This window comes from Aythya ferina (genome assembly GCF_964211825.1).
Source record: "Aythya ferina genome assembly, chromosome: 3".
Taxonomy (NCBI): domain Eukaryota; kingdom Metazoa; phylum Chordata; class Aves; order Anseriformes; family Anatidae; genus Aythya; species Aythya ferina.
Window position 1 is genome coordinate 75,948,542 of NC_140298.1, and position 25,938 is coordinate 75,974,479.

Consider the following 25,938-nt stretch of genomic DNA (forward strand, 5'->3'; position numbering starts at 1 on the left):
GAACTCTGCTTTTATATAGTGGCATGATTTTACAGACTTTGTTCTCTTTTTCTCTGCTATATTCCTAATGTTCTATTGGCTTGTATGACTGCTACTAAGCACTGAGGTGATATTCTTATGGGATTATATATCAGTATCCCCAAATCACTCTCTTTAGTTGTAACTGTCAAGTCAAAGTTCATCATTTAATACAATAAGTTAGAATTTGTGTTTTTTTTTTTTTTTTTTTTTTTTTTTTTTTTTTTTTTCCTTATGCATCACTGCAATTATCTACACCAAATTTCATCTGTCATTTTGTTGTTGAGTCCCTTCGGCTTTTTACAAATCTACAAGTCTTCAACCATTTTTGTCCTTCCTACCCTGAATAGCTTTGTATTAGCTGCAAACTTTCCCTCTTCTTTTTTTTTTTTTTAATAAGCAATCTGAAAAATAAAGTATATTGAACATCTGTAGAACTCCACTGATCATTTAACTTCACTGTGGTAATACTGTATTTAATTCGTATCTTTCAACCTGTTACTTAACTATGCAAAAAAAATTCTCTCTTGTGTCATGGCATTCCAGCTTGCTCAACATCCTCACCACTACTCAGCTGACCCCTTTCAGCATACCGTGGCTAGGGTTGCCGTGCTGGTCAAGCAAGCCAATAACGCAACTACATATGGTATTCTTTCTCTGCAACCCCAGAACTCCACTCCACTGATGAGATCGATTTGCACCATACCACTAGCAGCATAGTCAACTCTGAATTTTCATGTATGTGGTATTTTCATGTATTGTGCTATTAGGTTGCCCAGCAAGGTTGTGGATGCCCCATCCCTGGAGGCATTCAACGCCAAGGCCTGGATGCAGCTCCGGGTAGCCTGCTCTAGTGGTTGGCAATCCTGCCCATAGCAGGGGGGTTGAAACTAGATGATCCTTTTCAACCCAGGCCATTCTATGATTCCATTCTATGATTGTCTTTTTCCTCCAGGAAATAAAAAATAAAAAATCCAGGCACTTTATCTAAACTCTCCATTGATCTCACATCCCCATCTGTTTTTATTCACAGTTGGGCCTTTGTCTGTTCTCTTATCTTTCTGAGGTCCTCCCCCCCCTTTTTTTTTCTTTACTTTGGTCCTTCTTTCCATCTGTAAGCCTTTATTTACTTTTTCTCTGCAACACTACCACCTAGCAAAAAACACACCCTGATTGGAGGTCTATTTTTCTCTCTGTGCCTTTAGATAACTCCTGAACTTCTTTCAGTTATATCTGTTCCTATTTAACCACCATCCATAAACTCTCAGGATGCATTTTTGTTTGCTTGTTTCCCCAAGGTCACTAAGGTCAGTATGCCAACTTGGCTCTAGCTACTCCTTGTCTTCAATCCATTCAGTACTCCAGTATCTCTCCCCTTGCTTTTTCCCTTCTTTTGCTAATTTTTTTCTTCCTAACTTTTTTCTTCCTAACTGTTTTTAGAATCATAGGCATGTGTAAGTTAGGATAGTCTTAAGAGATTACTCAGTCCAATTCTTTGCACTTGTTGGGAACGCTATATACAAATTACTGCTTAAAAAATGATATAAAGGGAAATCCACAATTCTTAATTAGATAGCCCTCCTCCAATTACCTGTGACAGAAACACTGAGATACTAGACAGAAGTTCTGTCCAGTCTTATTTGTCCTTGTCTCCTTTCTGTCCCTCAGGTTTCTCACCATTGCCCTGTCAGGATAACATTCAAATGGAATTGACTGGAATCAATTCAAATTGATATGGATTTTTATGAAGATGCCAAGAAAAAGCATATTTTGGGCTTCAGGATAAATCTCTCTCCTACTTAAGTCCCTGACCCACATTCTAATAGTTAACACTGTACCATTTATAAACATTTTAAGCAAGATCAAAACAGTTTTCTTTAATTCCTTTCTTGGAAATGCATGAAACATTTTAACTGAAATGTCTGGGAGAAGTCCAACATCTGGTCAGGAAGTTATCTTAGAAGAGATCAGGAACACCCTTCTCAAGAGCAGTTCACACTTCCACCAGATTAAAGTGACTGCAAAACCACAGACTGAAATGAGTTAATCTCTGGAGATGCCTATTTGCATCAATAGACTATAAAAAAAATACAGGACAGTGAGAGTTAACAACCAACTCAGATTAGTCTACTACCCTAATTGCTAATAAGGATTTATTTTTGTTGTTGTTGAAAACATATACAATAGTTTTAAAAGAGTTATTTTAAAAAAAATCTTTTTAAAAATTAAAAGGTACATAATTTTAAGTGCTGTTTTGATTATATAATACATATACAGATATTCTTAAGTGCATCCCTTTACATGTCTTTGGAGCTTTGCCTCTCTATATTACTGTATTGAAGACTCAAAAGAAAACAGCTCTGAATACTGTTATCTGAACTTCCAATACTTCTATCTAAAGTTTTCAGCAAATTAAAAATACTGTTAAGAATTTAAAAAATAAAAATAAATAGAAAGAAAATTCTGGCTACAACTATAACTTGCACCGCAAAACTGCAAATTATGATACAGCATCAATCTCATGCTTTGTAGAAAGCTCCGCAATACACATTTGCACTGCCCACAAGCTTGCTTGCTTTAATGATGACATAAAAATATTGCTTATATTATGAATATGTATGTAATGTTTGATGTCCAGTGATATGTACATTTACACAGATGAATGGATGCAGAACACAAGCTTTTGATAACTAGTGGCAAACATGTTCTCCTCTCAAATGTTGTTACGTGTTCTATTTCACAGGCTAAAGCTTTAAAGCAGTATTACAGGTTATGCAAATTTATTAGTGCAAACATGCCCTATTTACAAGCTGTAAGTGCAAATCACTTACATTGCTGATAGATTTATGCAAAGCTTCACCAAGACAGTGCCGCTATGAAGAAAAGATCACAGGAATAAAGGGAAACATTCAGAAATCAACTAAGTGAAAGAAAAAGGATAAAGAAGGGAGAGTAAAACATAGAACATTAATTATAATATGACCAGGGAAAAACTAAGTTGAAAACCATTTGGAAAAAATTTAAATGAACACATTGCTTTGACTTCACATATAAACTACTGAACGTCTAACAGAATGATCAATTTTCCTGCATTAGGCTTTGAACATACAGGATAGCATTATCTCTTCAACATAATGCTGCAATAGACTCCTATATTATAGAGCTGAACATTTTGGGAATTATCCAGCTGCTTTCTCTTCTCCTTTATGGAAGCAATTCTGGGGAGAGACCATTAAGTGCACCAATTTGCATTACTGTTAGAAAGTATGTTATATAAGGACTCAATCAACAGTCAGCTGTGTCTCTGAAAGCACAAGCATATCAAATGTAAAGATCAGATTTCACTGCTGGAAGGCAGAAAACAATTTTAGGCTGTAATGAAGACAAATATTAATATTAAAGTATTTTTTCTTAAAATTCAGAAACAGATGGGCAAATAAAAGACTTTTCCTGAAAGCTTTTATCAAAATTCCTTATTGTACCGCCTTATAGTGGTGTTGATTATTAATGAAAAACAAAAATAGAAATGTATCGCTAATAAATGTTCAAGATAAAATATTGGTTATACAATTCTTATATATCACTCATATATAAATATATAAAATGCCTGCATGTATATATATATATATATATATATATATGAATTACACAGAAAGGTGCACATGCAACAGAATCATCAGAAATGAAGTGAAAACAATTTAAATCCAGCATGACCAATCTCTCCTTTTGGCACAGGTCAGTCAAGAAGATGGCTTTCTCAAGGAGACAGCATGTATTTTTACACCAGTTTGGAAGACTTAACCTGGGAACTTTTAGGTAATACTTTGTCGAGATATAAAATGAAGATATTTTCCTTCTCCTGAATCTACAAAAAGGAGTAATATAAAAATACATTATAGTGGAAAATCCAAAATTACTTTATTAAAATTATTAAAGCCAAGTTACAATCAAGACTGTAACAAGGAGGCATCATACAAGACAACAGACTGCCATGTAAGAGTTCTGACTTCAACAAATAATTTTGCCAGTGCCAACCTGAGCAAACCCACAATTTTTTCTCTGCTTCCTTTCCCATCTGTCTTGCTTGTTTAAGTTGGAAGCTATTAAGAGCAGGAATTATTTCTTGCTAATTAAGTAGAAACCTTAGTTGTGTTCTACATTGAAAATAAATTGCAAGTAAAAATATCTTTTGGAAGCTATATTCTGAGTTCTAGCCTATGAATAAGAACAAATTGCCCCCTGCTGCTCAGACATTAAAACATTTATTTCCCAAGAAAAAAAAAAAAAAAGGTCTTTTTTGCTGTCAAACTGGCCTTATCACTAATAGAATAAAGAGAGCTTTTAAATTAAAAAAAATAATAATTTTATTTTTTTTAAGCCATTTTAATATATGTGATTTCACCAAGTTTAAAAGTTTTAGATCTGGAAAACAGATAAAAGAAAAATGAATTTTTGGTGAAGATTTTGGACTAACACTCTCTATTTAAGTTCAGTACTTGGATTTGTTACAGATTTCTTTCTACCTGAGACTCAAAGCAATCTTTCTGCAGCCCACATTGCAGACTGTGAAATGAGAACAGTAATAGTCTTATGTAAGTATGCAAGTATGAAATATTCAAAGATTATAGGGGTGGAAAGAAGACCATGCACAGACCTATATACGTATACATAATTTTAATAAATTTGTAAAGTTGAGCTACTATACTTGACATTCCTAGGTTTTCAAAAAGACATGCAGGAACATTAAATGTATAGCTTATTACTTTTTAACAAAACTTCAAGTACATAAGTATTTCACAAATCTTGAAGTACTTCACATCTCTAAATATCATGGCACTATTCAAAAGCATTTAATTATAGGCAGCTAACTAAACATCAATCTTGGAAAAAAAGAAAAAGACTGGAAAAGATGATATAAGAATCAATAAAGAAAGACTTCAAGTGTGAAAATAAGGTGAATTTCAGACAGCATAACAATGGAAAAAGCCCTGCTAAAGAAAACACGATTTCTTTCTTCAACAAGATTACAAACTTGAGTGATAAAAGCTATTGCACAGAAGCAATTCTTGAGGACTTTTTTTTTTTAATGTTATTCAATTTATTATCACATTAGAGTTTAATTCCCCAAAAAAAGTATGTTCATACAAACTTAGTGAAGGAAAAGATGAGACCAGACCTCAAGTACTGTGTTCAGTTTTTGGCTCCTTACTACAAGAAGGACATCAGGGTGCTGGAGCATGTCCAGAGAAGGGCTACAAAGCTGGTGAGGGGCCTGGAAAACAAGTCCTATGAGGAATGGCTAAGCGCACCAGGGTTGTTTAGTCTGGAGAGAAGAAGGCTCAGAAAACCATATTGCTTTCTACAACTATCTGAAAGGAAGGAGTGGGTAGCTGGGGGTTGGCCTCTTCTCACAGGTAACTAGTGATAAGAGTAGTGGGAATGGCCTCCAGTTGTCCCAGGGGAGGTTTAGGTTGGAAATGAGGAGACATTTCTTTTCAGAAAGAGCAGTCAGGTGTTGGAACAGGTTGCCCAGGGAGGTGGTGGTGTCACCATCCCTTGGGTTGTTCAAGGAAAGGTTGGACGTGGTGCTTAGGGACATGGTTTAGTGGGTGACATTGGTGGTAGGTGGATGGTTGGACCAGGTTATCTTGAAGGTCTTTTCCAACCTTAATAATTCTATGATAAATCTCAAAAACTGGTAAGAGGTGAATCATCACTTAAATCAAACAGGGATGCACTAGGATTAACACTAAATCTGATAGCCATTTATTATTTTCATCCTTTATTGGCAAGTAAATACTTTTCATATAATGGATACATGATAGAGTAGCAAATTATAGTTATGTAAGTATAGGGATTGAATTCAGCAAAATGTGTAGCAATAAAATGATACACAGCTCTGTATTGAAAAGGATTCAGGACACATTTAGAATGGAGAACACCAAAATAAGTCCAGTGTAAACATTAAGAAATTCCATAAAAATTCAAACATCATTGTGACTGCATCTACAGTATGGCCCATAACCTGGGGAAAAACTGATGAGAAGCAAAAAGAATGGAGGTGTAATTATTAACTCTCTTTATTCTACAACAGGAAAAAGTGATCAGAAAATGATGAGGAATAAATCATAGAATGCTTTGGGTTGGAAAGGACCTAAAAGACCATCCAGTTCCAACCCCCTGCCATGGACAGGGACACCTCCCACTAGACCAGATTGCCCACAGCCCCATCCAACCTGGCCTTGACCACTTCCAGGGATGGGGCATCCACAGCTTCTCTGGGCAAAGAGAGAACGTGGATTTAACTATCAAACTATCACCCTCCTTATTTCTACATGTTGGAATTTAAGGTTTGTGATATGATTGTAATATAAGAAAGTAAGATAATTACAAATGATTGCAATATAAGAAAAACTTGCTCAACTGTCAGGCTTCACAGATATACATACATTTATTTGGTATCTTTATATTTATTAGCTGCTTTCATGTATTTTGTTGTCTCACCCCCTCCTTTTTTTTTTCTTTTTTTTTTGCAGAAGCATTGTCTTCTCGGGAGACACACAACTAATCCTCAGATATAACCAAGAGAAGAACTTCAGTGACCCAGAGGAACAGAATAGAGGTTGCTGCATCTTTAGAACCCACTGATCACTGCGGGCTAAAGAACAGGTCTGAAAGACCTATTATGCAAGACATGGTAGATTTGTATTCCCACCTCTGTTTCAAAATCTCTCCAAAAGAGCTGAGTTTTCCATGAAGTTATACCAAGTGATCTTATTGTTGTACTTTCCTCAAGAAGGGAGTTTTACTGCACCACTGATCTTTTCTCTTTTCATTCAGTTGCACTATTTCCTGCAAGACATTAGTTTACTGGATGTGTGGAAGTTCTCTTATTTCACTGTTTCTCTTGGCTAAAAATTACCCTCAGCCACATTACAGAGGCTTGACACTGAAGTTCTGCATCGGTCTTCATGTCACTCAAAGATGAGTTATGTAACTTTCTCACTGTACCTACTGAAGATATTTTAATGTCATATCGTGCCAAGACCTGACTTCAGTATATGGTTTATTGAGTTTTCAAAATTACCTTCAGCAACAGAGATTGTTGTGCTGAAGCCTGAAACCCTAAGTGGGGAAAAATAACTTTATCTGTTGTATCAGAGCAGATGTAGACTACCAGATCATTGCCTCATTTTAAGAATGACCTCTGATGCTGCTAAACTTCTTGAGGAAGAAAACCTATATGTGCCCATATGATGTTAGTAAAAGAAACTATTTTGAGGGGCCTACTGAGGAAGCTGAAGGGACCTTTGGCATAAGTCCAGTTTATCCAGCTCAAAATAGTGATAATAAACAAAACTCTCTTGAGATACTTCTTTGGTTTGAAGAGAAAGACTGATTTTATAGCAGATTTACTGTCTCTGGCTGCCTGCTGCTTACAAGACAGGTGACTGCAGAGATTTAGAAAGCAGATGTTTCCTACTTCAGTATTTTGTAGACCTGTGACATACTAGGAATGGAAAAACTGCATCAAAGTTTGCCTGGTCTGGCTGATCAGAAAAAGCAGCATTTAGAGCCCCTTCCCCTTCCTCTCTGTCAAAACCCAACAGTTTTCTACTGAGAAAAATGACGTATATATGAGGCATTCTAAAATGTATAAATATCTCTGAGATCTAATTAGTCCTGATTCCCTCCTGGTTTTGCTGCAACCCTGAGTGAAGACACTGTGTCCAGGCAACACAAGGTAGTAAGCATTCTGTTGTTTTAAAAAGATTAAGCTCTTCCCTATTCTAGTTGTAGGATTCTATCAAGCCGATAAACAAAATGATTAGGTATTTTGACAAATTTTTACCTGTTAAATTTTGGATTATGATCATTTTATCTGACAAACTGCAGGCTCAATGGTCAAGGAAAAAAAAGTTTTGAATAGAGAGATCATTTGCATCTACTGACATTTTTTTTAAACAATTTCTTGAATGGTACCAGAGCTTCATTTCATTTTACTTATTTATCGTAATGCTTTCAGGATTTTAAAGATTATTCATGCGTCTTGGTTAGCATTTCCTAGAGCACAGAGGTATCTGTTAAGAAAGACTCTTTACCTAGAGTTTTATACACTTACTAATCTCAAACAAATGTTGTCCTACCCATTAAATTCTTTGTCATTAATTCCAGTGTCTATTTTTACTGTTCCTGGGTCTATGCAAAGGCATGGAAATGGTTAGTACTTACCTGTGAATATATGGGCAATTATCTTCTGGAGCAAACAGGCTAAGAGAGATGCTTTAAAACTAGGTTCTTGTCAGAGTCTTGGTTTTATATTGAGGAAAAAAATATATATGCAAATGAGATTAAAATTTGATTTGGAGAATGGTATTACCATTGGATTTGGTTTAGATTTCTATTTACAAGTTTTGGAAGTGTTGGCTCCAAACATCAAGCTAAATTCCTTTATGACTCATGCATCATTAATTACATACTGTACTAAGAATTTAATGCTCTTTTCATGCACTGACAGGTAAAATTAAAAAGTCTTTCAGTCTCCTTCAGATTTACTAACTCAAATACTTCCAAACCAAAACTGATATCATTAAATTCCAATTAAAAGTTTATGACGAGAAAGACAAGATTCTTTAGATAGGAAGATATCACAATTTCAAACAAACTAGATGTACTTTTTAATTTAGCTAATCACAACACCATGGGAGAAAAAATTAAAAGAAGATGAGACCAAAAGAGAGATGAAAATGAATTCCAGTAACACATTTATTCTTAAACAGAGAAACAAAGCAAACATTTATTAGTATTCCTATCATATCCCAGTGAAAATACTTTGAAAACTCAGATTTGTTCTGGGATTTTTTGGTCTTTGTTGCGGGGTAGCTCTTAGTTTTAAATTGTCTTTAATGAATTTCCTCTGTTAAATTCAGAATCTATTAAACAAAAGAGTAAAATCACCACCATAGCTAAAAGCTCAGAAAAAGAGATAGTACAGCTGGCTGGATCTCATGCATTTTTGTTTGAAATGAATGTTTGTTTGAATGAAAACAGAACTACAATGACCAATCTGGATATGATAAAAACACTAACTAAACTCCAGGATCACATCTCTGCATGGAATATGGATCCTGGAACAAGGCTTTGTTATTAAAGAGTACAGACAATTGCTAAAGAAGGGGGAATACTCTCAAGAGACAGTTCTCTGAAGGCTTCAGTGACTCTGGATTGCATTATTATTCATATGCTCACATACAATAAATTTTGATTTGCTTAAAGCATAGTTTCCCACTCAGATTACTGAAGTACTGTTTCCTGAGAGTCAGTGCTAAGTGGCAGGGTCCTTACGGGAACTGGACCAGAGGTCCTAGGTAGGAACTCCCAAAGCTCCCCTGATTCTCTGGGACTCCTATTACCACAGTAGTAAGAGCTACACTCACTTGTGAAAAGTTTCCCAGAGCTGCAGGTAGTGGTGCCTCTTTGAAAAACAAACAACAAAAAAGCAAACATAAATATCTACAGATTAAAGAAGAGGCATGCAACTTTATCCTGAACTGCGTTCCAGGTCCCCTCCTTGGTATGATTTCTCTTTTTACTCTCTTGAATTTTTGCATTTCATATTTGTAAGTACTTTTTAACTTTTGCCCCAAATCCTTATAGGGAGACATTTACCATCCACTAGGTGTCATATTAGCCTTACTGATAGTACTGAATACAAGAATGACCAGAGTTAGAGTAAAGAAGTTGCTTGAAATTTACATCCTGCCCAATTCTGACAGACAAACATTTATACAGTGCGTTCATGAGAAGATCAAGTGAAAGGAATGAAATGATTCTGTGCTCAAAGTTAATCCTCCTTCCTTCAGGAAACAGATATATAGTATAAGCAGGTTTTCTCTAGCAGAAATTTCCAGCATCCATTCAACAGCAAATCTTCTAAGCCAAGGATTACCAAGACTGTAGAACAGGCCATTAATCCTCATGCTAAGGAAAGCAAGTAGCATTTCCTGATTTTGCTTATGTGGATGCATGTCAGTAAGCACAACAGGCAAATAAAGACCTAGCAATAAATGTCCTTAGGTAGTAAACTGGACAACAGTCATTTACAGATGGGCATAGGAGCTCTATGACTTTTCTACAGCACTCAGTTTTGTGAAAAAGACTGCATTCAGTGGCCAGAACTTGTTTTTAAGACTCTGTGAAAGAGTATGAATTTTTCTAGAAATTGCAATTTGAATAAAATCTACATCAAAATGAAATATTTATACTTTGATATAAATAAAAGTTTCTCATGTTTATTTTGAGATTGTTTAAAAAGGAAAAAAAACAAAAAACAAACAAACAAACAAAAAAACATAATAGAAACAAACTCCAAATATGAAGTTTCCATAACCTTTTTCAAAACAGTAGCAAACCTTTGCAGCGGGACAAACAATAAAGGGCTACCAAGTGTATGTAGTATACTTTTGTCCATTCTCACTGTACTATTATTTCCACTAACAGAAGATGGTATCTTTGTATGCAAAACGTTAACAAAGTTAGAAATAATGTCATGCTAATGCTTGGTCACATAATAGTATGAAAATACATCAGAATTGGGGAAAAACTGATAAAAATTTCTTTCAACTTACTGGAACTTGTATTACTGGTAAGTAAGGAAGACAGGAGAACCAATACATGTATTTGCTAAAACATAGAAAAGTTCATCACAATCATATTAACTGGTTCAGTTTACAGAAATAGAAAGAATATAGAAATTCTATAAAGAATATAGAAATAAATAGATAGGATAGGAATAGATAGGAATATGCATGTCGAACTGAGCATAAATTCTCAAAATTGAAGGTTGCAAAACATGAAGCAGCAGAACAGAGAACACACTCATGCTTTAAAAAAGAAAATTTCTTCCATTTTGCTCGTGGTAAAGCCTTCTCAGCAGTAAAATGTTTTTAAGAAAAAACATTAAAAGTGCATTCCACAGCTAAGAGAAATGGAAAAGAGCCAGCACATCTGATTTTGCTACATATTTCATGAAGATACTCCCTCATGGATTGATATAGAAGTACTTGGTAAAATTTGCAGGAGAAAAAATAAAGGCAAAGCACTTTCTTTTTTTATGTCTTCTACAACCATTGCTCATATCAGAAAAAAGAGATACACACTTGGTCTTTAGACACTGATCCAATTAACTTACCAACCAGAAACTTAACTGTAGATGTTAAGTGATGCTTTACAACCAGCAATAAGGCATTTAAACTTCTGGTCAGCTGAAAAGCATTTTCTCTCAAGGGAGTTATTTTACTCATAACAAAACTCTACTGTTACAAAATCAATAATCCTACATGCAATTCCATAAAAGACTACTTAGCAGTACTGGCATAAAAGCAAAAATATTACCTTGCTTCATTTAAAACTAGGTCTCATCTATCAAATATGCAACAACTGTAATATGACAGAAATTTGGCAATTAGTGTAACATTAAAAATATCTTAGCATGTTTTATGGACATAAGTTGTTGGATTCAACTTTTTTTTTTTTTTTTTTTAATATTGTCACCATTTATAGTTGTCCCTTGTCATTCATTTATTATGGCACCAATCTGCAGTACCCCAAAATGGGCATACTGTGTGTATAACACAGTATTCTATAACATTTTCTACAGTTTAAATAACTACACTGTCTCTCTTCTCTCCATTCATTAAAACCAGCTTTTTCAAAACCTTGCTTACATAACCATTCCAATACTTCAATTTAGGTATTATACTTCATTGTAACTCATTTTCGTTCAAGTATGAGATGCATCAATACATATTAGAAAACAATGTACCCACAAGAATGAAAGCATATAGTAAATTTATCAAGAAACACAGTTATTATCAAAATTAAAAAGCATATTACTATCACTGTTTCACACTGGACATCACACTTTATCAAGTATGCAAAAAAATGATACTCAAGTCCTTTAAACTTAAACTGTATCTGTCAAATATACATTATCACACTTTTTTTTTTTTTTTTTTTTTTTAGAAAAGCAATCCCCCCCCAGTGTTCATTAGAACTTTCTGGAAAGGCCTTTACTGCAATATACTGATGAGCAATTAATTTATGAATTCAATAGCTCCAGACACTTTCTAAACATAAAGAGCATAGGCAGACCACATTTTCTGCCAAGTTAAGAGTTTACAAATGATTTTGCAGACAGCAGTAGACCTTGCTCTTGTATTATTTTGACAAAGCATTGTATAGTACTGCTGCTATAGACCAGGGAAATGCTTCAGATGTACAAGTTTGAACTGCAGAAAAATGAGTCGGAACTTTGCTCTCTTCCCAATAATTTAATGGACCTTGTGCTTGTCAAATGTGTTTTCTGAAACTGTAGGTTAGATTTATTACGGTATTTTTAAAAGGAAAAGAGAAACATATTAAAAATACTGAAAGCTTAACATACCACTCTCTATTTGTACTCTCATGTAAAAAATGCACTTCACAGGTTCAAGTAAATAGAACAAATGAAGCTTGGTTAAAGACAAGTAAGTGAAACTTGACATTAAATGAATTCAATTCCTTTATTACATTCACATTGTAAAAAGTGTCACACCAAGAACTTTCAAAGCCTTCAGCTTTTATGAGCCTAGACTACAAGATTTTAAAAGCTTAAATTTCTTTGGCTGCAAAACACATTGTTATCTGCTCATATAAGAAGCTCTGTAATCAAGTGCACGTTCAGTTATTAAACGTCTCAAATTAGACAACAAATTTAAAGCCATCCCAAAGCAGCACCGTGAAATCACAGTCATTAGATGAGTTCCTTTTTTTTTTTTTTTTTTGCTTTAAAATGTTATTTGTTCATTGTCAGCTATTCTTTCAAACCGTAGCCAACAAAACAAGCACTATCGCATTTATGGTTTGGAAAAAGTACAAAGCAAGTATTTTCTGTGAATTACCTAACATAACTGAGTTGATAAATATGAGCTGCAATTACAAAGCCAGTATTTATAAAAAAAATTATCCCAAAATAATGTCCAAAATTACTTAAGAGAAGACATAGTTGTAAGAAATACGTTGTAGAAGCTGAGGGATGTTTTGACTTTTCAGTGACCTGTACAGTGTCTGTACTGTAAAGACATAAGATAACTTCAACTTCAAAGAATTAGCTTGGGTAAATATTTACAATAGAGTAGGTGAGCAGAGAGAATCAGAAAGTTTTTCAGTGAAGTTGTGAGACTCCCACTGCCTCCAAAAAATCTGCAAAAAGTTTTATTTGCATTCAGCATGAAGAACATTCTTATCATTTTAAGATATCTTCATGGATTACTCAAAACATTCATTAATGATTAGCCTTAAAAAAACATTACACTAACAAATTTCATTTCAAAGACATATGTCACAAACAATTTCATATAGCTAATTGGTAATAAAGCATGAGAAACCAAATTGTAATGGCCTTCAAATTCTCAGAGAGACTATACTTACCTGGTCTAAAAGATCTTCAACTTTTTTTTGCCATCCATCCCTGGCCGCATTTTTTTCACGTTCTTTCAGCTGCAATAGTTGAGTCATAGCTGCTTTCTTATCCTCTTCATGTTGAAGCCTCAGCTCTTCACGAAGCTTATTACACTCCTGTCTAAAAATAAAGGTCAAATAACTAAAATGCAAAATAAAAATTTAGCAATAACTGGAAAAGCTTAGATAATACCAAAAAAACCTTTGTTTTACTTTTCATTTGCTGTTACATTTGTACTTAATACTTACTTTATTTCTTATTTAAAGAAAACAAAGACAAAAATTAATACTTGCCGAAGATTTTCTGTCCATTTGATTTCCAAGTCACGAGCCATTCTGTCAACTTTGAACTTTTCTTCTTCTCTCATGGCAGCAATCATTGCTTCGTGCTGTTGTCTCTCCTGATCTAGTTCTCCCTGCAAACACAAGCTTTACAATAGAGACTGATCAGCAGCAAAAAAGTATTTCAAACCTTACATTTATGTATTTATAACAAAAACATCTTAAGCTTTGGACTATAACTTTTTCACTGTGTTGTTCCTGATTTCACCTATTAATGCCTATACTTCCACTGATATTTCATACCTGTGGAACACAGTTCTGTACTCCTCTAAAAAGTTTTTAAAAGGAATTTGCTAATAAGTCATTTTGAAAATAATCTTTTCCAATATTGCTATTTGGAAACACAATAATTTGTTACAAGATATCTCAAGAGGTCTTCCAATCCTATTCAGTACAGGACTAACTTCAAAATTAGAGCAGGCTGCTCAGGTTCATCATGTTCTTGTTAATGTTTCTTTTAATTAGCAATTAGTACTTGAATTACAAACCTCAAGCCATCTGGATTAGATACACAGTTCATATATCTTTTTATTTCTTGACCAATAGAAACAGGGTTTTACTCTGAATATAGAAAAAACAAACAAGCAAACAAACAACAACAAAAAAAAACCAACAACAAAAAACACTTTGGATTTCATATCAATTTCTGTTCAAATTTTACCATACTAAATAGTATTATGTACTACCAAGATTCATGCTTACAAGAATACTTAACAGTGTGACCAGCAGGGCTAGGGAGGTGATCGTCCCCCTGTACTCAGCTCTGGTGAGGCCGCACCTCGAGTACTGTGTTCAGTTTTGGGCCCCTCGCTACAAGAAGGACATCGAGGTGCTTGAGCGGGTGCAGAGAAGGGCGACGAAGCTGGTGAGGGGCCTGGAGAACAAGTCCTACGAGGAGCGGCTGAGGGAGCTGGGCTTGTTCAGCCTGGAGAAGAGGAGGCTCAGGGGTGACCTTATCGCTCTCTATAGGTACCTCAAGGGAGGCTGTAGCGAGGTGGGGGTTGGCCTGTTCTCCCACGTGCCTGGTGACAGGACGAGGGGGAATGGGCTTAAGTTGCACCAGGGGAGTTTTAGGTTAGATGTTAGGAAGAACTTCTTTACTGAAAGGGTTGTGAGGCACTGGAACAAGCTGCCCAGGGAAGTGGTGGAGTCACCATCCCTGGAAGTCTTCAAAAGACGTTTAGATGTAGAGCTTAGGGATATGGTTTAGTGGAGGGCTGTTAGCGTTAGGTCAGAGGTTGGACTCGATGACCTTGAGGTCTCTTCCAACCTAGAAAATTCTGTGATTCTGTGAATATTTTTCAGCAGTGCTGGCTACATTCATGAGAAGCAAACATTGCCATCTAAATTTATTTTTTTTTTTCATGTAAGAATTTTTCTGTACTATTTTGTCCATTTATAGATTTGAAAATCTCTTAAGATAAATGTTATTGCCAGTAGTCTGCTATATATGAATATTTAAATGTGAATAAATGAAGAGGTAAGATTGTAGTAGCTCGTATGCACACTTAAAGAAATTACAAAAAATACAGAGGAAGTTATAAACTGTAATAGGGTGCACATCATATGACTATAGATGAAAAAAAATAATAACAATATCCTGCTTCAAGCTGCTCTGTTTAAGAAAATTACAGCAGTATGAAATCAGATTCAGGGATATTTTTGCTTTGCTTTACTTCAAATATTTGCTGTAATCTTGTAAATGTGCTTTGTTCATTGAGGAAAGAGGGGGAAAAAAAGTTATGCTCAGTATTGAAGTATCGTAGAATGGCTTAGGTTGGAAGGGACCTTAAAGACCATCTAACTCCAACCCCCTGCCATGGCAGGGATGCAACCCACAAGATCAGGTTATCCAAGGCCCCATCCAGCCTGGCCTTGAACATCTCCAGGGATGGGGCACCCACAGCTTCTCTGGGCAACCTATGCCAATGCCTTACTACCCTTACAGTGAAGAATTCCCTCCTAATGTCTAATCTAAATCTATCATCTTTTAGTTTAAGGCCATTCCCCCTTGTCCTATCATTATCTCCCCAAGTAGAGTCCTTCTCCATCCTTTTTATAAGCCTCCTTTAAGTACCGAAAGGCTGCAATGAGGTCTCCCCAGAGCCTTCTCTTTCTCCAGGCTGAACATCCCCAGCTCTCCCAGCCTTTCATCATTCTCCAGCCCTCTGATCATCTTTGTGGCCCACCTCTTGTCAGTAGATGACCTAGTGACAGATAACTTGCAGTTCTATTATTTTACATTCATATCACAGCTTTTCTTTCTTAAAATTTTATAAAAATAATAACTAAAAACAAACAAACAAAAAAACACCTCTCAGTGTAATCTTGTATCTCATTCTAATGTGATTTTAATGAGGTACGAGTAGGTGATGGTAGCCATACTACCTGGAGTTCAGAGTGCTGAGCTTACCCGCAAAACCGTCTTAGGCACATGTTTCAATGAGTTCTAGAGCCAATAGTGTTCTGGGTCATGTTTATCATCAAGACATGAAACTGTCTAGTACAGCAGAGGTGTAACACATATCCTTTTCACTTTTTCACGAAATTTTGTTAACTCAGGCATCTGAGAAGTATGACTCAATACAGTTTGTACAGCCTTACTATGGCAGGTACAGTTCATATAGCTCCTTCAATAACGTGTACATTATAACATGTCTTGCCATTTCAATAACAAGACTGAAATCACAGTGATGGTACTTTGTACAAATTATTTTCCAATGCTATGGTTACCTCAACATTATACAATGAATCTGTAGTTTCACGCAGTCTTGCTCTTGTTAACTCTAGTTCTTTCTGGAGTATTTCCTGAGCTTCCTGAAGACTGGAGATATGTCCTTCTGCAGTACCAAGGCCTTGTTCACTTTTTCGTACAAGATCTTGCAGACGACAAACCTACAACATATCAAAAATGGTACCTTATATAATTATTACTAACAGCCCAGTCAGCTTGGTTTCATTTTCTTCTATTTCTAATTCCAATCTTTTTTTTTTTTTTCCTTTGCACAACCTGTTCTCCTTTAATATCACTTAATGTTTGTGTATTAAAAAACAAAATCCTGTAATACTGGAAAAGCAAACAAAGATTCAGATTAAAGGATTTTTTACAAGGAAAAATTCCAACTTATAAATGAAGCACTTCGGAAAGGAAAGAGGTTACATAAAAGTTCTGAAATTACCTGTAATTTTACTGTGAGAAAGCATATTTTATGCAAATTAAATTAACAAGAAACACTATTTCTAAATACAAAAGCTTTAATCTAATGGATAAATTGACTTGTACCAGGTTATATTTGTTTTCAGATTGCTATCTGTCCATAAATTAGTCTGTAAATTATAATAGTATATAGCGTCTGTAAATTAAAATGTGATTATTTCCCTAACTGCTACATAAAAATATATTTATGTGTACCTGTTTGTACTTCAGTTTCCCATTTGTATAACAATAAAATAGCAAAACTTCTTTTGCTTTAAGGAAGAATATTAGAAATTAAACATTGCATATTAAACGGAAAAACTTTTTTTCATATATAGGCTAGAAAAGTGGAATAATGTCAGGCAGATGAGACCCAAGAAGAGCAGCAAAAGAGAAGTTTTTTTCAGAAATAACAGCCTCATTGCCTCTTCATGTTGATATAAATATCAAGGAATGAGTGTCTTAAAACATTATCTTTGGGTTTCTGGGTAACGTTAACTACTTCTTCTGTTTGTTAGCATAATTATATAATTATTAATTATGTGCAAGTACTGAAAGCTGTTTAAAATGGTCCTTAGTAAAACCATCAGAAATCCTGTGCATGGAGAGGGCAGTCTAAGAACTGGCCCTATCAGAGACACAGACAACCTTTCTAAAAAATCTTGACTGGTCAAAGATGAAATGAGGAGAAATAAAAATAAATAAAAATAAAAAATAAAAATAAAAGAGGAATTAACCTAGGAATCTAAAGAGTAAAAAGGCAACTTAATCCTAAAATATGTGAAAAAGGTGGTATCGACTTAATCAGAACACTCAAAGAAATTTCTGGCAAGTATTTAAGACGATGCCCTTCTTAAGTAGCTTGATGCTAGGAATAGGCTTAATGAGGCTTGAATCTTCCTTGTCCTTTGGCTAAGACAGTTGCTGTAAAAAAAAATCTGTCAACAAAGAAAACAGGATGGCATAGGTTCAAAAACAGCCTTTTCAGCAAAGATGCTGAGTTAATGTCTGCAGAAAGCGATAAATATATTCCTACCGTTAAATGAAGTCTGTAACTTAAAACAAACAAAAAAGGAAGAAGAAGCAGAAACATAAAAAATAAGCTAAAGATGTGCCAGACATTTCACAGACAAGTTTCTTCCAGATCAGTGAACACACTGAGAAACTATTCTCAATTGTCAATATTATAAACTCAAAAATAAAAGTGTATTGGGATATGCATTTAACACAGATTGCATATATCAATATGTTTTAAATAATTTGGCTCATTATAAGGAAGTGTTGCATGTCATCTTTTGCTGGAAATATATGAAGACCATCTGCAAGTTAGAAAGCTGACTAAAATTTACAGTATGTTAATTAAAAACCAATGTGGATTTAATTACAAGTTATTCTTTCCCCTCTTTGTCTCAACATACTTTGTATAGAGAGATCTTAGTAGCTAAAGTGAAGTTAAGCAGAGTAAAAACAAGCACAGCTATTTATGTCAAATTTTTGTACTTTTTTTTTTGCTTTATTAATTTTGTAGAAGACTATAAAATCGTTTCTCAGAAGGAGTCGAGTAACTTATGCTTGAAGAATATTCCACTTTAAATAGAAATAATGCTCTGCACAGACTGAACAGTGTAGACCTTGCTTTGCACTGGAATCTAAGCGCAAACTGAGTACAAGCTCATTATTGATTAAATGTGATCTAATTCACAGGACTATTAGCTGATACAATTAAGTTAAGCCTTACCTCCTGATTGGCAGATGTTAGTTTTGTTGTCAATTCTTCTCTCAGGTTTTCCAGCTGTTGTCGAAGCTGATTCTTATCATCCTCCAAATGCAGTTTCTCCTTCTCAAACTGCTGCTCCAACTCCTTCAGAAATAAGAAAAAATGTTAAACATCTGTGATAAGGTTATCAAAAAGTACAGGCATACCACATGAAAATTCTTCTTCTTTGCACAAATAGTATTCCTGATCTCAAGCAAGAATTGTCCTTTCCTTGAAGTGTTAAAACATGAACATTTACTTCCATTTACAATAGAGGTATTAATTTTTCATCTTATTTTGTCATCTAACATCCTTGATTAATCACAAAATAAAGACATACAGGACTTCCTTCTCAATGATTAGTTTCACTTTGCATTTAATTAGCAAAATCATTAAAACTACATCTACTTTCACAGTTCCGCAATCCATCAACACTTAAAAAATTTTCACTTTGTATAAAATTACACTGATAATGCTTATCTGTTGGCCTTCAACCATTTACCTCCTACACATAACTGCAAAGACAATAGGAAAACTTAAAATCCAGACTGAGCTTTAAGAAGTTTTTCATGCTGTTACTATTAAAAATAGATATCTAAATAACCACGTCATACATATAAATTTTATATAGAATCCAAACTAATCTAGAATTTGTCCTCAAGTTCAGCTATGTGGAAAGAATCAGTTTAACACTGTTTTCCTTCAATTGCTGTAGAGTGACAATCAAATTCTGTTGTTTTCAGAGGAATGATGAATCACTCTGTGACAAATGATGCTTAAGTAAGACTTGTACAATCTTTCTTGTTTGCACTATGAAATATGCTGTGGCAAAATTTCATTGGTACTATTCAGACCCTATTCTGATAACTGAGTAATTAGATCTTTTATGACACTTGTCAGTACAGCTGTGCAGTTCTGAAAAATTATTAGCAACTCTATTTTCATAATCCTTCTATAAACTGTAAAAACGGCATCAGTACATTTTATAGATGGAAACATTGAAGCAAAGAAATATTAAAGCCATTTCTTCAGAGTCCTACTCTCATTATTTACAGAACTCATGTCCCATTTTTTCTGGACTACTAAGCCCCAGATGACTTTCCTAGTCTTTCAGTTCCAAAGAAATTCTCATGTTGTCTACCCAAAGGCTTCTTGTACTACGTTCTTTCCTCAGATTAGACTCAATTCCTCTCAGCATTTGAGACCTCTGTGTCTTCCTTGAATTACTCAGAAAACAAACAAACAAAAAAGGGACATACATTTCACAGAGATAGTATACCAATTAAGAAATACTGAGATCTAGACCCTGACATCTTTTGATAGTTAACTTCCCCTGACTAGAATCAAGTTTCACAATTCTCACATTTATAGGTGTTCCCTATTTTAACTAATTTAATGATTTAAGAACAACTATTTTATGTTCTTTCATTCTCTATGTTACTTTTAACAGCTATTTTTTAAAAACAATTTTTGTAAGGTACCCAGAACATAAGATAAAAACACCGCTGATGCAAAGATGTTCTAAAATAACAGATACAAAAAGATTTAAATATTTTCATCAGGTGTACAGAAAGACCATTACATATTGAAAAACAATGCAATTGCAGAAGGCAACAATGTCCCCTAGTAAATTACTCTTCCTAAGCATCAGTGGCTACAGCAGAAATATTTTAATAAAACAATAACGTAACAAAAAAGATACTATAAGGGAAAAAAAAAAAAAAAAAAGAAAAAACCCACAATGTAACAACAACAAAAGATCTCTGTAGTTTCAAGTCCAACTGGCTGTGACTCTGCCTGTCACAGAACTTTTTTTCCTTGGGGTCAGTGTAAGAGACTCACCAGGCCCCAGAAACATCCTGCTAACTTCAGTGAACTTTAACAGAATTCCCAGGTTCAGTTTGCCTAAATACCAGGATCAACGGCAGCTTCAACAGGTCCCTGCTATACGCTGCCATATACTCAGATCTTCTGAGGTCCCTTCCAAACTGGGTTATTTTAAAATTATTTTAAAATTCTAAACTCAGCTTTCAGGTACCTACCGCTCCAGACATATATGCAGTATGGGTACCCTAGCACAGGTACGGGAAGCTGATCTAGGACAAAACACTTTTAGTTTTCCTGACAGCACTTATTTACGAGAGAGCAGTGCTGATATCAAGTCTGTGTCAAACCTCAGAGGAGAATGGGTAATGCTCCTGTATCACAGATCTGATTTCCTCTTCCCCAACCTTATTGGTTTTGCCTACTGCAATATCCTCAGCTTGCTTGTACCTTGCTTACAGATTGCAAGCTGCACAGCTCCACAGAACTGCAGTTTCCTCTGCTTTATATCCCAAATGTAAATGTAGTATCAACTTGAGACATGTAAAACAACAGCAAAGGGAAATAATTTACAATCAACAATAAATATCCTCTAAAAAGTAACTTTAAGGCATGGACTTCTTCTTTTTTGGTCAGTAATGGATATGATATGAGTAGATTTCTACCTGTTGCTGCACAAAACCAACTTAAACAAGTTTTGAAACCCTCCATGTTCAACAAGCTTGAAACAATAACTACCTCAACTAGAAACAGGCTGACTTTCAGGTAGTAAAAAGACATTACACATAAGCAACAGATCTTTTTCTGGTTTAAAAGTGTAAGCTTAGCTATTTTATAAAGCTCGAAAAATGAAAACATTCATCACAAAGGTATCTTTAAGTATGAGCAATACATCTTCATTTGGCAATCTGCCAGTGGGAAATTCTTCAGAGTGAGGATAGCTTCAGCAGTTAATGCAATTATTCTTTGCTCTCTAACCCACTCTGAATTGTTTCCAGTGTTCCATGTATGACTCACTAATAAGAGTCTCATACTTAAAGCTAGTGCTTAGGAGTCCAGAAATAAGAATTTTTATGTATTTGGTCCTGAAATGTGGAGAAATCAAACAATACCAGTAAGTACTGCTTGGAGTAGCAGAGAGAATTCCTTATTTCTTTATTTATAGATAGATATTGATTTACATAAATATTTATTTATTGATTTATTTATTCCTTATTTGTTCCTTTACCATAAATAATCTATCTCCCCTTAAGAAAAACAGGTAACACTAGTTAAATTACAGTTAAAAACTGCAATTCTTTTGCAGATATGTCTTTGTGTTTACTGAACCTAAAATTAATGCTCCTACAGATAAGTTTTCTTCTGTATAAGAGTAAACCTAGGAATGAGAAAACCTCAGTATCTTTTCAAAGAAGGCAAATGAAGTCACAAACAAAGATGACCCCACCCTACCCCCTAAAAAAAACACATCATCTTACTGAAGTGAAGGAAAATATTCCTGGACACCTTTACAATACATTGTTTTAATAAACGGTATTTTTAAGTTACAAACAAAGTAATCATGAAAGATCAGATGCATATATTTCTCAGAGAACTACTTCCATTACCGAGAGACACAGAAAAAATCTCTGTGATTTATTCAAAATAAGTTTAAGAAGCAACACATTAGTATAATAATTTGGGGAAAAAAAAAGTCCAAGACCCACACCATTGCCTACACCTGTGTTTCGTGTTATATTTCTTGTGGACCAGAAGAGCACAACAAAGCCTTTACATTCAATGATTAACATTTATCCCATATCTTTTTTATACAGCAGAACTTGTGTATAACATATATACAATCAGACTATGAAATAATACATCAAAATTTGTCCTCTCATCCCAAAAGGCGAATTCTGTGAAAGTGAAGAGCCTTTAAATTTCAGTATTCTAGTCAAAGGTAAATTAATAGTCTACATACAACTAGCATGATTTTATACGTTAGGTACAGATGTTGTCTTCTGAGCATCCATAAAGTACTAATATATTATCTTTTTGAATTTATGGACTGTTCATGTTGAATTGTAAATAACCTTTAGCCTCCTTCAGAAAAACTAATCTCAAGTGATATTCCAACCATTCTGCATATGGATCACAAAACTGGAAAAACACACCTACTACGCTTAGAAGTGGTAGTCTTCATCACAAAGAAAGATGTTTTGAGCTGAGAATTTTTCTTCTGTATGCAGAAAAGTAAGAGAAATTTTTTATTTTTTTTTGGTAAGGCATGTGTTACTTTAATAAAGACTGAGTAGTTTCTTCAGAAAGGCCCAGCAAATCTGCAGGTAGCTCCAAATAAGACTTGCCATTCAACAAAACCATGCAGTACAAGGCTCAAATTATAGTACTTGGTTTTTTTTTTGAATATGTTTGATTATTCAGAAAAAACAAACCTACCATCTGCAGTTTTTTCTTATCTTTATTAGCATTACTGTGTGCAGCCTCTATTGCAGTATGGTGCTTCCAGGTCAATTCTTCTAAAGTCTTTGAATGAGCCTCCTTCAACTGTGCAGCCTCTCCTTCTAATCTTGCTTGCAGTTTTACCAGCTCCTTCTCATAATATTCACGTTGTGTCTCCCTTGCTTCATTTACTTTCTACAAAAGATGAAGAGAAAAAAAAATTACTTCTATTCAAGGGTAACAAAATCCTAGCACCATTCCATTAAGATGAAAAAATACAAAACATTACTGATGACATAAATCAACAAAAAATAATTTTCATATAAAGCAAATTGAGTGAACACTAAGCATTGATTAAACCAGTATGTAACCATAAACTAGTTTAAATATATCCATGCAAAACAATATATCCATTTAAAAATCTTTTTTTTTTTTTTCTTTTTCACTATTTAATCTGGGGAAACAGCCATCAGGTATCAAGTCTCATTGGTTTCAAACACATGCAGCACCTTTTCATAGACTTTATTTTTTAATTTATTATTTAACCATTCCACCTTTCTTCTTACCAAGACACTTTTGATACTAGGCATCTATGCATATCACAGTAAGTTATATGAGGTTGCTTAAAAGATGTCCAAAGCAGTCTGAGCAGTATCTAATCTGATCTCCCTCTGCTCTCACTTAAAACCCTATGTTAGTTGTTCTATGTTAAAACATGACGTACACTTGGAACACGCTAATATAGGTCCTAGTCCAGTCTTACCAAACTTAAAAATGAAAACACATTCACTTTTTTTCCCTTACAATTCTAAGTCTTATTCTTTTATTCAGCTAAAGCCAGTAAGAAGTCTAACCTTCTCCAAGGCCAGAATCTGCTGTCTTTGCCGCTCATCCAGACTCTGTGTTTTGCTTTGTAGTAAGTTTCTTTCCTCTTCCAGTTGGGATAGTTTTTCCTTTAATCTAGACTTTTCTGATTCCAAATCTCTGATTGTAACTTCTTGAGTCATTTGGGTAGCTTGAAGCATTCCAATATGACCTAGAAACAACATAACTCTTTAAAACCTCGTGTCATTGTTCCCGTAATTGAAGTACAAATTAATTAATACTCTGGCAATTTCAAGAAGTTAGTGGAAGCTTACATGTTGATCTCTACTATCTTTACTGCAATGTTTACATTCCTTTCCATTTTGCCCCTTTTTAGTTTTATCGTAAAACATCCCACAGCTGTTGAGGACTTGGTGCTGGGGCTCCTTTAGTTTCAGTTTTCCTGGTTCAAAGTTGCATATTGACTCCAAGAGAAAGCAGAGGTAGGCAAGGATATGAACATGCACAGTATGTCTCAAAAACTCAAAAGAACCAAACCTAAAGCTGCACATTTTTCTGTAGCTTATTGCAGGGCAAAAGAGAGGTGAATACTGAAGTCTAATGGTAAAGATGTTAGTGTTATCAAACTCATAATTTCACCACCATACTAGGTATAGCAGCTAAAGCTATGTAAAGCATAAAATTACACTACATTTTGCTATGAGGATATGACTAAAAGCTGCAACAGAACTCATTCTCTCCACAGCAGGGCATGAGCTAAATCTCTGTGGGTCAGAGGCTCGCTTTTAATGTCTGTCCTGGTTTGGGCTGAGGTAGAGTTAATTCTCTTCATAGTGGTTGGTATGGTTCTGCACTTTGGATGAACACAGATGTTCTAGTTGTTGCTGAGCAGTGCTTACACTGAGCCAGGCCTTTCCTGCTCCTGGCTCCTAACAGCAAGGAGGCTGGGGGTGCCCCAGGAGCGGGGAGGGGACACCAGCCTACACAGCTGACTCAACTGACCAAAGGGACGTACTCTACCACATGGTGTCATGCTGAAGAATAAAACTGAGGGAGTTGGCTGGGGAGGTGCTGGGCATCAGTCAGCAGGTGGTGAGCAATTGCATTGTGCATCACTTGTTTTACTCCTCCTCCTTCCTCCCCCCCCTTTTTTTCATTATTAAACTGTCCTTATCTCAGCTCACAAGCTCTTGTACTTTTCAATTCTCTCTACCATTCCACTGTGGGTGGGGAGCAAGCAAATAGCTTGCATAGTGTTTAGCTGCCTGCCAGGTTAAAACACAACAGTTACAGAAGTTCAGCCATTTCTAAAGATAAACAGAATGACACATTAATTTCCCATGATAGACTTAGCAGTTTTCTCAAATCACAATATAAGTAAATACTTCATATGGTAATTAAGTACAAGAAGTCAGTTTCTTTGGGGCAAGATTTTTGACTTCCACATTTGAGCTGAAAATCAAAGGAGACAGCAGTAGGCCAAGAAGAGAAACCATTTCTAAACAAGGTGGTATCCAATTTCCTCACGTGGTAATGGCTTGGTGATCTGAGATTCTTTTACCAGGAAACCTATTAGTTTTATCTATTTACATCCAGTCTTGTATCCCAGTTGGTCTCTATATTGTCAAAACATATCGCCTAGACTACTCCAAGTCCTACCTTAGCTAGCTTGTGTATGCACTTATCCTAGACATTAAGCAGACACACTCAGTCCTTCTGTACAACTACCTCATTATTTGAGGGTCAGAAATAAAGCCTCGATACAGGCCACATTCACAATTCAAGGGCTAGGCCACATGTAGCTACCTGTGCTAGCACACTTCCAGTATTAGCACTTTAATGCTGGGAAACAGTTTCTGTCCCTAAAGCTGACTGGTTTAGTCTGGCAGCATCTCAGCCTTCAAAAGGAAGTGATCTTATCCAAACTGACTCTTGGGATGTGCCCTGGGGCTTGTGCTAACTTCTGGAAAATAATCAGGTATTTCTATGATTGGTCTAGTTGAGTAACACAAAAGATAAGCCAGGTACTTATTTTTAA

At 35.1% G+C, this 25,938-nt stretch overlaps 1 protein-coding gene across 16 annotated transcripts in view; it reads right to left on the reverse strand.

Moving 5' to 3' along the window:
- FAM184A (family with sequence similarity 184 member A) overlaps window positions 1-25,938 on the reverse strand; it is a 76,853-nt gene that overhangs the window by 22,553 nt on the left and 28,362 nt on the right. For 10 of the 16 annotated variants that reach the window (XR_014690925.1, XR_014690926.1, XM_084513219.1 and 7 more), the window contains exons 4-10: window positions 23,930-24,111; window positions 23,073-23,270; window positions 18,795-18,917; window positions 16,594-16,755; window positions 13,813-13,934; window positions 13,489-13,639; window positions 2,850-2,891 (exon numbers count right to left, since the gene is read on the reverse strand). Coding sequence is in view for 14 of the 16 variants with exons in the window: in XM_084513219.1 (XP_084369345.1) it covers window positions 2,850-2,891; window positions 13,489-13,639; window positions 13,813-13,934; window positions 16,594-16,755; window positions 18,795-18,917; window positions 23,073-23,270; window positions 23,930-24,111 (980 nt within the window). In the remaining 2 variants the exon portion in view is untranslated. Of the gene's footprint in view, window positions 1-2,849; window positions 2,892-13,488; window positions 13,640-13,808; window positions 13,935-16,593; window positions 16,756-18,794; window positions 18,918-23,072; window positions 23,271-23,929; window positions 24,112-25,938 lie in introns of all 16 variants that reach the window. The other 6 variants (XM_084513217.1, XM_084513228.1, XM_084513225.1 and 3 more) reach the window with 3 other exon arrangements.